At 39.7% G+C, this 15,378-nt stretch overlaps 1 protein-coding gene across 1 annotated transcript in view; it reads left to right on the top strand.

The window, feature by feature from the left end:
- Window positions 1-15,378, top strand: part of FAT3 (FAT atypical cadherin 3) — a 355,517-nt gene that overhangs the window by 256,130 nt on the left and 84,009 nt on the right. The window contains exons 8-9 of the mRNA XM_075140169.1: window positions 4,370-4,509; window positions 14,259-14,534. Of these exons, the coding sequence (XP_074996270.1) occupies window positions 4,370-4,509; window positions 14,259-14,534 (416 nt within the window). The remainder of the gene's footprint in view (window positions 1-4,369; window positions 4,510-14,258; window positions 14,535-15,378) is intronic.

Genomic DNA, 15,378 nt, shown 5'->3' with positions numbered 1-15,378 from the left:
TCAGCCAGAACATGTAACCAAGGCTACTCTATGCCAAGAGCACAACCTACAGTCTGTTGGATCAGAGGTATCTCGCTTCAATTTCCTGAGAACTCCTTCTTGACCATACTATACCATCTGTTAAATTGAAAATTAGGGCTGTGCTAGAAAGGTCTCACGAAGCTGTAGGGAGAGCCAACTATAAGATCTTTTGTACCAGGGGCTGTTTCTACAAGGTCTTTTGTACCAGGCCATCCACAGGCCATCCCGAGTTTGATAACAGCTGGGATAGGCTAAAGTTATATTGGAAAATCCTATATAAACTACAACATGCTTTCAGATAACATAAAAAAATTCCTAGTTGTAGAAACATAATTCTTCCAGGGCTTATGCAAGAGCATTAAGATCAATCTCAAGAAAGTAAGAGTGGAAATCATCTCACTTAACTTTGGGTGTCCAAAGTGTAGACATAACTATCTGTGCTAGGTGTCTTTGGGAATCTTAACAGTCAGTTAGAGAGAAAAAAGCACTTTCTGGATGAATTTACATCATCCCAACATGATAAGTCTTCTCATCCAAAGATGGCATTGCAAGTAGATGTGGACTTTGAAATCCCCCTCTAAGTGCTTCAGTTTAATCGAAGTATTTTAAGGGAAGTCTTTAATGTGTATTGAAGATGTATCAGCATTACATCTTAGCCTGCAATGACATTACAAACAACAGCTAATCCACATCTCTCTGAGGTCACTCAGTGTTAAAATGCTTTCTCAGGACAACCTGTCTAGCCAACTTGCCAGTTCAATCAACTTGCCTTCTTTATCGTTGATTTTCCCAAAGTGCCAGAGGAACTCACAATGTACTATCTTCATTTGAAATATTTCTTTCCTAATGCAATTGCAAGCACATTAGCAAAGACAGCTTCTACATATCTTGTATCTGAAAGCAGGTTTTAGTAGACAATAAAAAGGAAAGCATGTGCCATATGTTGGAAAATGGAATAAGTAATAAAAATTCACATTAATAAAACTGACAGCTGAACAAAATTTCATCATCCTTAGCCCTCTTTCATCCTAAGATTGTGATCAAAGAAAACGTTAAATGGCCGATAGTAACATTGATAAAACTGATACTGCGGGAGCTTACAGCACTGCAGATGAGCTCGCTTCAAAAGGGTTGGGAGTTACATGCTTTCAAAAACCGGCCTCAAGTACCCCAGAAATGTGTGAAGCTGACACCTCCTCAGCTGTCACCTCCTACGGGCTCAGCCCTGCGACCTCAACATGAGCACCTTCGGAAAGAAGTGGTTTCACGTGGCGTTCCCGGAATAGTTCAACTGCAGGAGTTTGTAAGAGAAAAGTCCTGGTTTTACACCACTCTCTCTCTCTCCCCGTACCCCTTCAACACCTGTCTTTCAAAGATAATTCTGGGTGCTTCTCTGGCTGCTTCACAGTAGGCCTTGCATAGACTTAACACATCTATAAAGCTCTTAGAGCGTAGCATTTATACCTAATTCATTAATTATTCTTCAGTGCTTAAGTGCAACTTCAGAAGCATTCATCATGAGGAGCTGTTTTGAGGATATATGAAGGCTGAGGAGCAGTACAAAGCATTTCCAGACCACCTCTAGTACTCCAGATGAGAGGCAGGACCCAACATCTCAGGCAATATTCCCAGAAGTTCAGCCATCTGTGTGATCTTCGTTGTCAACAGCTGACCATGGTCTGTTAAAATGTACCAGACTGAATCAGGAAAAAAATCAGGATTTCACTCCAAAAGAGAGTGAAATCATGACCTTCTCTGATCCATCTCTGTCTCAGTGCTTGATGCAGTTTCTGCATTGTTTAACAGAAAGTTAATCAATGTAAAATAAAGTGCATTGCCTGGTTAGTTACCAGGCTAGAGTGGGGTGGCTGGAAATCAAGATTTCTTTCTTTGTCACTAGACCATTTTGGAAGATGTGAATAGCTTAAAAAACCCTCATATGATGGATTCAGTTCTTATTTCAGGGGAAGAATATACTGCACTTAATGAAGATGGCTTGAAGAAGTCAATGTGTTGGCAATGCACTGTGTAGTGCCCTGCAAACCCAGCCCTAAGCCAACAAAGGAAGGGCATTTAAAACATTTCTTGCTAATCCTTCTGTTTTACTTCTTGGAAGTTTTAAAGGCAAGGTTTCTTTGGAAGTGTATGCCAGTTGATAGCATATAATTTTTGATTGCTCATTAAGATGGTTATTAAGCATCTTGAAGTATAGGCTTTCATTTTGTTTTCATGGTTATCAGTATGAAACATTCTCTTTGTAAAATGCCTGCTGTCCCAAGGCTAGCTTCATTTCAGCAGAGATTTCCTTGCAAGAATCTCAAACTCTCTTCTTCAAAGGAGGCTTTTTTTCGAGTTAGTTTTCATGGTACGATTTTTCTCAAGTAAATCAATTTAAAACATTAATTGAGAGATGGCATCTTTTTCTTTCAAGACTAACTTTAAAAAAGCAAACAAACAAACAAAACAAAACACTGAAGATATGATCAATGTCCAAATACCTTGGTATTATTTAAATATCAAGGACAATTAGACTTTTTTTTCCTAGTGTCAAATAGTGTTAAATATATATATATATCAATTGAGAAAAATATGCAATTTGGGCTTGCAGAAGGAGGTTAGGGAATAAGCAATGTTTCTATCCACCATAAATCACAGCAGATCCAGATTCAGTGTTTTCCTGGAGAACCACAACTGCATCTATTAGGCTCAGAGCTATATATATGTATATACATATTTTCAGCATTGGGGAGTCTGATGGCACGTCTGAAACGACTGTGTTTGGATCATTTCAGTGAGCAGAAGTTCACCAATTCTGCCTTTTCTTTGCATAGATCACCTATACTCTTATTCCTCCCCCCCTTTCTTCTCCCCCTCCCTGAATGGCCTCCAAGGCAGATGTGGACAGAGCAATGCTTCTTGTAGCTTGCACTTTCTTTGCAATAGCCTATGCAAGAGGTAGAGAGAAGTGAGGGTTTCTTCAACTTCTTGGAATGCCAAAACCTTTTTCCTCTCACTAAAGCATGACTGTTTCTGAGAATAATGCCGGTTGTTGGTCAGCAAACCATGCAGGTGCAAGACTTGATGGTAGAGCAAGGAAGACTGTCCCCTTCACTTCTCTGTCCCCAGCCCTAATATGAGAGCCATTTTGTGATAATACACCAGCCATTCAAATATATAACTCTATATAGATATTGCATGAGAGCTAAGTCAATGGAATGGATGTTTTTCTACCTGAAGATCTAATCCCAAGAGGTCTGAGCAGCTCTTACACAAGTTTATAACCAGTGGGATTTGAAAGCTTTTTCCGCTTTGTAGAACCGGGTTGTCAGAGACTGTAGCTAGTGGTATTGCATTGCTGTGTGATGAATATACCTTAAGAGTTCGTTTGTCAGCAGTGTTGTGTTCCACTTTGCCCTGTCCCCAGCCTCCAAAAATTTCAGACTCAACTCATCATAAATTCCACTTTATAGATGAGTGAGTAAGAAGCAGCTTAGCAGCGGGGAGTGTGTGCTTTACTTTTGAACATAATGAGTGGTTCTAATTTATAAACTATAGCTGTGGCTGAGAAATCCTGTAACCCTTTAATCTCAAATTATTTATGGCTTTCTCTTACTTTTTAATAGATTTTTTTTCTTTTTCCTTTTTTTCTTTCACCTGAGACTCAGGAGAGTTTTCCCACTGGTGCATCATTCAGTGTGTGACAGGATAAGGGGATATTAGTTTCAGAACAGTGCTTTATGAGGTTTTTTTTAATGGAAAGGAATTTTTGATGTGTATCCTGTCAGATCTATTTAAATAATTCCTAAAAGACTAGTAGAATTTGACCTTTGCTGCCAGTAATTATCATTGTCCTTGAAATTAACATAACAAATCTCTATTTGCATTTTTAAAATTGATTATAATTGTAATTTTTAAAGACTCAGTTGACGATGTTTGCACCCACGAACGTCAGTGAGAATTTCCTGAAAATAAAATTTGCAGAATAAAACCCTCTTAAAATGATTTTTATACAAAAAGATAATTGTGCTTATTCATTATCCAAACTACAAGGGCACACATCTTATGAGCCATTTGATTCTTTTTATAGGCTCAGTTATGGTTCACTTAAATATACTGCTAGAATTTTTTTCTTGCAGTGCATTTTAATGATATCTGCTTTCCAATATACAAACTGTGCTTTGAAATATAAATGAGTTATGAACAAAGAAGTATAAGTAGATGTACTGTGTATGCTAAGGCAAGCCGTTAAGATGGATGCCAGTAAACAGATATGCCCACTTCTAGGAACATTTTCAATGGAAATTTTCCAGAGATGGCTAATTTAATTGTATTTTTGTGCAACAATTAGGAGGGAATTACGATAGTTCTTTCGACGCGGAGAAGGGAGTGGGCACTATTGTCATTGCAAAGCCCTTGGATGCAGAGCAGAGGTCAATATATAATATGACTGTGGAGGTCACCGATGGAACAAACATTGCCACGACTCAGGTAGAATATCACATTCCTTTCTTGGCAAGTTTTTAATTTGTTAGTGGAATGTATGTGCTATAAAAATTAATAATTTTGCCGTTCAAATAAAACCTCATTCTTTGAGACCACTGTTAACTAATGGAGGGGATATTTTTCAGAGCCTTTCCATCTGGTTGTAAAGAATCGGCTGTTGAATGTTTCGAAGCGGTATTTCTCCTTTTGTCCTCTTCGTGCTCACATGAAAGTAATTTGCCTTCCTCCAGCTGAGGGAGTCCCTATCCCAGGCAGCGAAGCTTAGATTTTGACAAGTGTATCACCCCGTAATGGTCCAAAATACAATAGTGCTTCCATGGTCTTTCTGAATATTGCTATTGATTGTATTAAATGGAGTTTATTCCTTTCATCCTCCCAAGACCCAAATGTGGGACACAGGATCAATTGTTCAGAGAAGAAATTGTTCAGAGGGGAAACTTAAAATTCAAAGGATCTCTCCTTTGGTGTCACTGCCTGCGATTACATTGTCTTCTGGGGAACAGCCCCAGTGAACCCTTTAAAATCAGACTTGCTTATCAGGGTCAGTGCCTTTCAGCAATTAAAAAGTCAGGTCAGATAAACATGAAGGGCTGGGATAATGCCAGCTCTGACACATCCTTGTTGGAGAGACCCTGATGCAGAGCCTGGGTATCTGTTCAGTGGGAACCAGTCTGGAGTTGGGACATGGTCAAGGTCATGGCACCGGGACAGGGACTCTGCGGTCCAGGTGGCACCAGGGAGACTCCAAAGAGCAAAATCCTTAAATACAAGGTGGAGTTGTGGGGTATGGATTACCTAGGGCCTGAAATCCTACATCTGAATTACAGCCCAAGTGTAAAGTGTGCCTATAGCCTGTAGCGAAAAATACATACTGGTAGAGGACACCTGTGTGCAGCCTCAAATCCCAGATTAAATGTGGTTTATAGAAGAAATGAAAAAAATAGGTTTGTGATATTATATGCTTCTTTATAATGCAGAAGGAAGGCCTGAGCATTTTTTATATTTACATATATGCATGCGCACGCAGATCCTTCTGTTTTACCTTTGCCTTTTTGCTCAAATGGTTCAGATGTAAATCTGTATTCACTGAGTCACAGCACCAACTTTCCTAAGAGACTGTTAAATCACTGAGTGCTTTCTCAATCTGAATTCCTGTTGATAACCAGCCCTAAAATCTCTCAATATCCCTATCTGATAGTTTCTCCTGATAATCCACTCTTGATAAGAAAACATCAGATGACAGTAAGTCAGGTGGTAGGAAATCTGCTATTTTCCCTGTTAGTTTCAGTAATTCATTGCATCTCCGCTAAAAACATCCCTTATTTTTAACTTGATTATATCTGGCCTGTATTCCCTGTTATGCCTTTCTCTGCTCGATTAAAGAGCTCTTTAAAAACCAGTATTTTCTCCCCAGGAAGGCACTTACTCAGAATAGTCAAATCACCTCCCAGTCTTCTGGTAGACAAGCGAAGGAGAATGACTGACCTCTTTACTGTTCTCTTTCCATAAGGCATTTTCTTCAGCCCTTGAGTAGTTTTTTGTTTTGCTTTGTTTTTTAATCTTGGCAACACTCTCAGTCTGCATTTCAGAAATGTGGTGTTGAATCCCTAACACGACATTTTTTTCCTTGTAAACATTTCAGCCAAACAAATATTAAAAAGCACAGGGAATTTCAAACATGCTGGATACAAGTAATTTCTCTTGTCATGGATATTATGTTTATTGGTTTTGCTGCTTATGATTTAATAAATTGACCCCTATAACAGTCCTCAAAACCTATTTTGATGAAAACCCTACATTTTTAATTAAAACATATGGTAAAAACATATTTCAGTAAAGCTGTTGCATTCTAAAAGAAGCCTGAGCATTCTTCGTAACAGTGATTTGACCTATTTAAAAATGTAAGACAGTAATTTAAGATTGTAATAGTATAGTATTAGGTAATCATCGGTGGGTACAGGCCCTTCTTTCCTCCTTTTCTCCACGTGGATACTGTTTAAGTATTTAATTGTGGCCCAGACGACAACTGAGAATGTGTTTCTTCTGCTCTTCACAACAGAGATTTCAAAAGCTGCCAGAATTATGGCCTGCCTAATTATCTCTCCCTTCTACAAAACTTTCATACTGTATTTTTTGACTATACTTTGGAGCCTTTGGTGACCTTATTCATCTTTATTTCCTTTTAGAAGAATAATTAAAAAAATCAAACTGATAGGTTAAGTAAAATATGTCATAGAAAGAGACAAAAAAGCATCTACTGATGGCTCTCAGCAGCCTTGTTCTGAGTTTTGGTAAAATGACATTGTAAGTATTTTGTCTCATATACATAGTACCACCTGCATTTTTAACTATAGCTGCCAGAAGATGTCGTAGAAGAGGAAGTGGGGGGAAAGCAAATGTATAAATTCATCCCCTTGTATAACAATAAAATAATATAAAGCCCCCCCCCAAAGCGCGATGGTTTATTATGAAACAGCTGATGATCACCGTGCCAAATGGAACAGTCTTGCTTTTTATTCCACCCCACCTGTTTCCCTTTATCTCTTCCTGGCCTTTTGTCTATTACACAGTTGGAGGTGGTAAAATACAGCGTAAAAATGCCGAAGATTTTTGCTTCGGTAACATGATCGCTGGCACGGACTCGCATAAGTTTCTTCAGCAATGTTCCTGCACGCCTGAAACTCCGATAAACTGTTGGCTTCCTTCATGCCTTACTGCGCACATGGTTCACTACCGTACCGTGAGAGGAAGGAAATCATTTTGATTTAAAAGTTACATCTGTTGTATTAGCAGTTCGCTGTTGTGAAAAGAGACGGAAAGAACATAAGGAATATTAAAAAAAAAAAAAAAAGTTAAAAAACTTCCTTTTTCACTGAAAGCCTATTTGGTTTGGGCATGATCAGGATGCCAAAAAGGAATACAGTCTCTGGAGTGAGAAGCAAAGCGCCAGGACTTGTTGAGCCGCTGCCACTCTCTGTGCTGCCCGTGCAGCTGAGCCCCAGCCATCCCGGCAGCAGAGCCGTGATGGGGAGGGATGGAGGGGGCAAAGATGAAGAAATGTTGACTCGCTTGATTTATATATTTGGAGTATGGGTATAAAGCTTCTGTCACGTTGATTAACTTCTAGGAAGGTTAAGTCTCCTGACTTAGCCAGGGAGAGCTTTTGGTTTTTTCCCTTAGCTTAATTCATCATTGCTCAAGGCCACATGGTAATTTATTAAAGGTTGAGGCGTACGTTGGCTCTAAATCCCCGCGAAACGCGATGCCTGCAGCTGCCAGGCGAGCCGTTGGCCTTGGGGAGGGGACGGGGCTTCTGCATCCCACGTGCTGGAGAGAGCCGGGACAGCAGCTCCGAGCAGTGACCCTGCTCCTCCCCACCACCCCCGCCTCCCTTCGGGCTGGGAGAGGGTCTTGAGCAGAGAGAGGAACCTCCCAGCAAGAAGTCAGTGTCACGGTACCTAAATGCCGACTCCTGCCGCAATTTTGACTGTGTAGCATTAGAGGTTCTCTTGGTCATAAGTCAGGTTTATCCCAAAGCCTCCTTTTTTTTACTGAACGACTCAGATCCTTTACATCCAAGCACAACATAGGAATAGCATTTATTTATTTATTTGTAGTACATACTGTTGAGTTTTGCTAAAATACCCACAGAAGTATGGTTCAGTGGGGTACAATCATCTAAGTGGTGATAATTTTTCACTTTTATTGAGAATGTTGTACTAGCGGATAATTTTTTTTTTTTAAGAACAGCCTCCTGGAGTCATGGTATTATATGAAAAAGACAGTTTTACTTCTTGCTTATTTTCTTGCCTTCTCCTCCTTCCTCATCATCCTAACTGCTCTAAAAACGATGCTTTAAAGCATGAAGGCTGATGCTTCCAAGCTAGGAGGCAAAAAGTGCCTCAGTTTCACTTATTGCAAAACCATCTCACTATTTCCCAGCTGAGTGGACACTCAGAGAAGAACATGCAGTTCCCTCTGAAAAGTTTTTGCAGATCAATATATGGCTGTTTGTAATACCTTCAGCTGGAGCCAACCAGGCTGGAAGAGCAGACGGGGCAAGTTATTGCTCATTGCCCCTTTCTGTCTTTCCTTGCAGAAGGTTGTGGACTTCTGTTTATTCTTCTGCTCAGGATTGACCTTTAGCTGCAAGTTTCAGGATAGCAAACTTGGTCCCACCTTTCAGAGAACACCTTTTCTTTATCAGATTGTTTCTTAACAAAGAGGAGATGATCAATCACCCCGAGTGAGGGTGATTCTTTTAACTGAATGGTGAAAAGCTCTTCTTAGAGGACCATGGCCAAAATGCAGATAAGACATTAGAGCCCACCAGAAGAGGTTCTGGGCTGTGGATTCTTCTAGGGCAGACAAGAAGACGTGGTGTTTCAATTCAATTTTTCACTTTTGCTCAGTTGAATATTTCCTCCAAACTAGAACCAACCCAATCCTTGATTTTCTTCTGTCCCATCCAGCGATCTCAGCACTGCCTTGCCTGTGAAACAAAGACCTTTTCCCCCATTTTAACATAACACAAGGGGCATGGTAAAGTATAAATAACAGGCTACTGAGGTCAATAGGGAAACTGTTTGCATTTTTATGTTAAGGTTGGGGTTTGGGAAAGAGAAAAACTTGTCAGGAAGTAGCAAATAAAGCTGTGTGGTAACACTATTGAAAGCAATATTAAATCAAAATAGGTTTTCAAAACCTGTACAAAAGCGTAACCTGATTTTAAGCAATTCAGGCACTTAATAGGTTGTACTACAACACTGTGCCCAGACCAAGCAATTAGCCAAGCAGATTCTTCCAGCTTCAAATGTCTCTAAAGCAGCTCCTGGCATTTATCCAGTTTTCAGTCAAATACGTTTGTGCCTAAACCAAAGGTATTTGTGATGGGCAACATTAAAAACAGCTTTGGAGAGACTTCCTGCATTAGGTTTTGTCCTGCTTTGATTTGATTGTATTTCTCTAGGCCTTTCACTTACCATTTTGAATACAAAGTCTTTGCTAATGCTCTGAGTGTTACTTTGCCTAATTTGTAAGCTTGGAGGCCCGTGAATCCTTTATTTGAAACTTGCTTTAACTGTGGGAAATAGGAAGTGAGCAGGGAGAAGCAAATCTTTTATAGCGAGGTGCTTGTTCAGACTATAAATTAGGCTCTGCACAATGGAAGCAGAAGGAGGCAAGCCTGCCTTTCTGGAGCCCGCAACGCGCTGGAAAAGATATGAGCTTTCAAGGATAACCGGGCAGAGACTGCTTTACTGCATGTTTGCTTTATGAGCGTGGAAAAAAGACTTGCAGCTAATGTTTGTCTAGGAAAAGTGGTTTAGTCAGTAACCTTGCACAGTCCTCAGCAAAGAGGAATCCCTACTTAGCAGCAAATAAACAGTAAACATTTCCGTTCGTCACCTTTCGGAGATGTGTTAGGAAACTTTTAAAGCCTGTCTTTGATTTTACACAATGGGTATTGTCACAGCTTAACACCCCAGGCACCTACACAGAAATAAAGGATATTTATGCAACACAGCTCATTCTTGCCATATCTTCCATTTGGAAATAAATATGAAGAAAGTATTAAATTACACATACACTCTGAGTCTTTGAGTCGCCTCGGTAGGATAACACTTGATTTTGGGTGAAAGACGTGCTGCAGGCTGGCTAAAGCTTAAGGCTTCGAGGAGCAGAATGCTGGCCCTTTTGAAGTCAATGGGAAATTTGGCAGTAGTACCAAGACTTTATGCCTGAGTTTGGCAGCCGTTAAACGAATTTGAGTAACTTTCCTCATATTAACGATCTGGTGGAATTCGGCTTACTCAACTTCACATATGTTTGTAGGATCAGGTTTTCTATGAGCCTGGTGTTCATGTCAGTGTAACATTTGTCCGTTACTAAAGGAAAAGATTGCCCCCTCTTTTTAAGTAACAACTTACTAGAAGTCATTCTGCTGGAGCAGGAACTCTTCTGCATAGGAAGGTGACATTTTAAGGTGACCTAATAAAAGGGTCGTGGCTCAAAAATAAACCTAAAACATCTTCCCCAGCTTTGCCACTGCACTTCTCATGTGGCTTTGGTAAGTCATTTAACCTTGCTGGAAGGCAGTGTTTTCCTGGGCAAAGGATGGGGATAATAATAGTCACTTGCTCCTCAAAAGTGTTATAAGAATTGAAGGACTAATATCTATTTAAAACGGCACTTAAGTTCCTTTTTATTTTACCTGATTTTGTTTCAGGTAGCTCCCAAGACAGTTAAATTTTTAAGAACATAAGAGAGTTCCATTTTCACCTTTTCCATAGCTTGTGGGTTTAACAGAGCTCTGTATAATTAGTATTCCCGTGTATAATCTAACTTGCTTTTGTTGCAAGGAAAATTCACCCCCCTCTAGTAAAGGAGAGACCATAATGTTAAAATTAAAGTTAACTCTCGGGGATTTTGAGGGACAGCTGACAAAAATTAGAAATACTCTTAACTGCTTTAATAGAAGAAATTGTGAATCAATAATGACCTCTTTATTCATTAGCTTCTCTAACCCTCTGCCTTCCATCTCCAGATGGAAGTGGCTGTTGAAATGCAGAGTATGTAATAAATAATGCGTATTTCAATGTGGATCACTTGACAAATCATTAAAATACTATCATCTCTGGGGAGGAAGATGCCTGCCACTTAAAAAGGCACTTGATCAGTTTTATAGTAGATATGAAGTGAAAGGGGAGAAAAAAAAAAAAAAGTAGTTATTTTCTGGAAACTATCAAAGCAATGTTAAGTGCATAGTTCCCTGAAAGTTTGATGATCACAGTGAATGAGGACCTCAATTTTTTTATCTTTTCCCCTCTCCATGCCTCCCATGCCTCCCACTCCCCAAGCACCATCATCGTCCATATCTGTGTGTCAGGGCGTTAGCTTATACCTTTTCCAGTGGGAAGGAATGCTGCTTTGTGAATCCACATTATAATTTCCGTAGTCTCACGGCTTACCCTTGGTCTCTGATGCTGATCCAGTCCCACCCTGTTTAGTTTATGCAGTCTGGTGAAGGCATAAATCACGGAGCTGTGGCTTGCACGGTCACAGTGCAAGCTTTGTGGTGGCTAAAGCTTTATGCCTTTCTCTGCTTTCCCAATTTGCCAGTGATCCCAAAATGCATTAGATATAATGGTAAGTGAACCCCAGCACTGGGGCGATCATGCACCACGCAAACAAAACAGCATGCCACCGCTGTAGCAGTACCTTTAAGACACATGGGTGTGCGTCTCTACTTTTTTTTTCTAGCCTTACAGAATAGCTTGAGCTTGCACACAGCAATGTTAAAAACAAATTCACAGATACGAGCCTGTCCCTCACATGGCAGCTTACTTGTTCAAGGTAGACTGTGCTGTACTAGCATCAGCAGAATCAAACACTCATGGTATTTTCAGTCAAATCCATTTGAAAAGTTTTTACTTCTCTGTTAGACCATCTAAAACAATACATGACAAAGTTTTTGGCCACTAATTAAAAGTAAAATGAATGGTGGTGTTGTCTGTGTTAACAATGCAGCAGAAAATAATCCAACCATGTTACAGTGGTACCTGGCAAGGACTGAGGGTATCAAAACTGCTCGAGAAGATGCCTTTAAGTATTAAACACTGGTAATCAGATTATCCCCAACTCATATTGCTTCAGTGCCTCTTCCTTACACTAACAAAAGTGGTTCAGCACTGGCTCTGTGTCCCATTAGAGTAGAGTTGAGGACTTTCATTTTTTCCTCGGGCTTGCTTTCTTATATTAGAACTCATTTCTTCACATATTTTTCAGATGTGGGTTTGGCTTTTTTTTTCCTTAGTCAGGTCAGAAACATGCTTTGATATATTGTATAGCAACAACAAAAATATAAAAACCCAAGTAATTCTTCATCATTGTTATAGGAGCAGCGATGTATATGTCCCCCCAATTTTATTGCTATCTGTCCAAGACTGAAGCATAACTTCATATAAGCTTCGCCCACTCTGGCGTACCATAACCTGGTGAAAATTAAATTGTATGGAATGCGCGGTTGAAGTCCTATGCCATTTAGCTTACAGAGCATTTTATTTCAGCTGTCTTTTAAACAGTTCCCAGGCTAGTTCATTACGACTGCTGCTTACAAGTGCTCATGTTCCTTCTGGTAATGTGTTCTGCAAAACCTTCCACATATCATGGAAATCTAAAGTTTCATTTCTCTCTGAGGCCAACATCTGTTTGTGCAATACTGCAGTAAAAGTATAACTGTATTTTTCTTCTGTTAAGATGGGTGAACAGGGCTTGATCAAGCAAAGTAATAAAATATTTGCTTAAAAAAGAGCCAAGTACTTTTCAGTACAAAGAAAATATCATGAGGGATGGGTCGATTCTCTTAGTCTTAGGGAAGAGTCCTGTGCATGGCCTTTCCCATGTCGTTCATTGGACTATTTCTTATTTCAAAGCCTTTGAATAAAAAGATTGTTCCGTTTCACTCACTGTAAAATTAGGTGTGTGCTTTCACAAGCATATTCTGCAAAAGATACTTTTTGTTTCCAGCACTGAAAAAGAGGCAACTCTTTGCATTTTGTCTTTCAGTATTGCGTAGTTTGTCAAGGGTCTTGCTGCCATGCTGCCCAAAGTAATCTATAGCATACAAAGTCTGGAAAGCAGATTTTTTCCATGGGGTGACTCCTCCAACGGTGAAAAACACAAAACCTCATCAGAGCCACACACGCATAACATTGCACGGTCACATAACTTTTGAAAGGCAAAGCTTGGAAAATAGTGATTCTTATTAGTTACCAGGGTCAGCTTGTGAGATATTGAAATGAGTGTAATAGGCAGCAACAGCAGCATCCTGGCTGCCTTCCCCCTCTCCAAGTTTCTTTAAGGATCAATACCGACATCTTAAAGACAGACTTGAAGCAAATGGCACAGCGTTCATTCACATTTTTAGCAGAAGTCCTACCGTTCATAAACCGCAACAGAAGGGAGGCAAATAGGTGTTCGAGGGGAAAATGAATTAGTTGGCAATAAAGACAACCATCACTGGCAAAGGAAGAGCAAGGATGAAACCATAAAAATAATCCTTCTCTGTCACCAGCACCCTGAGATTCCCTGTCCTTGGTGGTATGTATTGATCCGTGTGGCGTGGGCTTGCTTGGTTGTGAGGTCATGTCTCCTGTTCTCACCGCATCACGTGTCACCGTTCCTAACACAGGTTAAGGTGTAACAGCAACTTGAAGTCTCCCCTGCTGTCACGATTTGACATTGCTAGTATGTCCCAATGCAATATATCGGGCAGAAAACAACACAGGATTTAGCCAAATCCTGGTTGTATAAAAAGCAGATTTAAGTAACATGAAAAGGATTCTTTTATAGCCTTATTAATAGTGAAGGGGAAAGGAAATCCCATAATAGCTCTAGAAGTCTCTTGTAACCAGAGCAGTTACAAGGGACAACAAAACCTTTTCTATGACCATTGCAGGAATATTTTCCAATCTATAGATACTGAAAATATGGACTTTTTTGTCAGGCTCTGAGTAGATCTTATAATTGGGAACATTTTGCCTCCAAAGTCATATCCTTACTATTTCTTTTGATCTGAACAACAAGCATTTAATATTAAATTATGTTTGTCAGTCCCACCATATAGCAGCATAACATCATCAGCCATCTAAAGCAAATTACATTTCTCTAGGTGCCTATTCAGTAATCTGACTAGACTTCAATAACTTCAAATGTTTTTCTTTTATTAACTTTAGGTTCTTATCAAAGTGTTGGATAACAATGATAATGGCCCAGAATTCTCTCACCCCAGTTACGATGTCACCATTTCAGAGGACATCCTCCCTGATACTGAAATTCTACAAATTGAAGCTATAGACAGAGATGAAAAGCATAAGTTGAGCTACACTATTCACAGCAGCATCGATACAGTCAGCATGAGAAAATTCAGAATTGATCCCAGCACTGGGGTGCTCTATACTGCGGAGAGATTAGACCACGAAGCTCAAGATAAGCACATCCTTAATGTCATGGTAAGAATGCAATATTCACTTGGCTCAGGACACAATCACTGCTGCTTCAGGTGCATATGTGCCTTAGTCTTTACATGAGCAAAAGACTCTTAGTGCAGTAAGTAGTCATTAATTTCATCTTGCCTGCCCTGCTGTGTATTTAGTTTACATTTTTTATTTGGGCTTTTTGGGAAACCTATTGTGAATTCATTGTATGGAACATGATATGATTTGCTGTCTCAAGGGAGAGCAAGCAGGAAAGTATTTAATCTTTTGGCATCTGGACCTCTCACTCAAGGTAATTTTCAGAGTTTCTGAAGTGAGGCTGAAAGTTATTTGAGAAGTTATTTGCAGGGAGATAACTGCTTTCTTGCCATAGAGAATGCTACAGCCTTTCTGAATACAAACCTTGTTTATAGTTCACTTTTACAGACTTATTTCAGTACATAAACTGTTGATATATAAAATAGCTTTCATCTACATTTCCAAATGTTTGGGTATGCAGAAAAAAAAAAAATTACCATTTTTTATTCAGTGTGCCTAAATTACAGAACATAAGTCTGTCTGTTTTCAAGTGAAGTTTGTAGATTGTGGACCAGAGGTTAATTAAAAAAAAATCTGTGTTAGTTTAAACATTGTAGTCTGCTATTTTCTTTAACCACTTAAGACTCCTGCAGAAGAGATATTTGAAGGAACAGCTCATGACGTGTTGGGTACGGGGCCATCTTTGGGCGGGGGACCCTAGGAATCAGAGAGCTGCTGTGAGATCCAGCATGGGGTCTTAGCTGAGTGGGGTCTCAGCTCGCAGAGTAACAAGCTGCAAGTCCTTTGGCGAGTAGGCTAAGAAATAAATATAAACTGAATC

This window comes from Calonectris borealis, chromosome 1 (genome assembly GCF_964195595.1).
Source record: "Calonectris borealis chromosome 1, bCalBor7.hap1.2, whole genome shotgun sequence".
NCBI lineage: Eukaryota > Metazoa > Chordata > Aves > Procellariiformes > Procellariidae > Calonectris > Calonectris borealis.
Note: the sequence above shows the minus strand (reverse complement) of the source record. Positions and strands in the feature narration are given on the sequence as shown.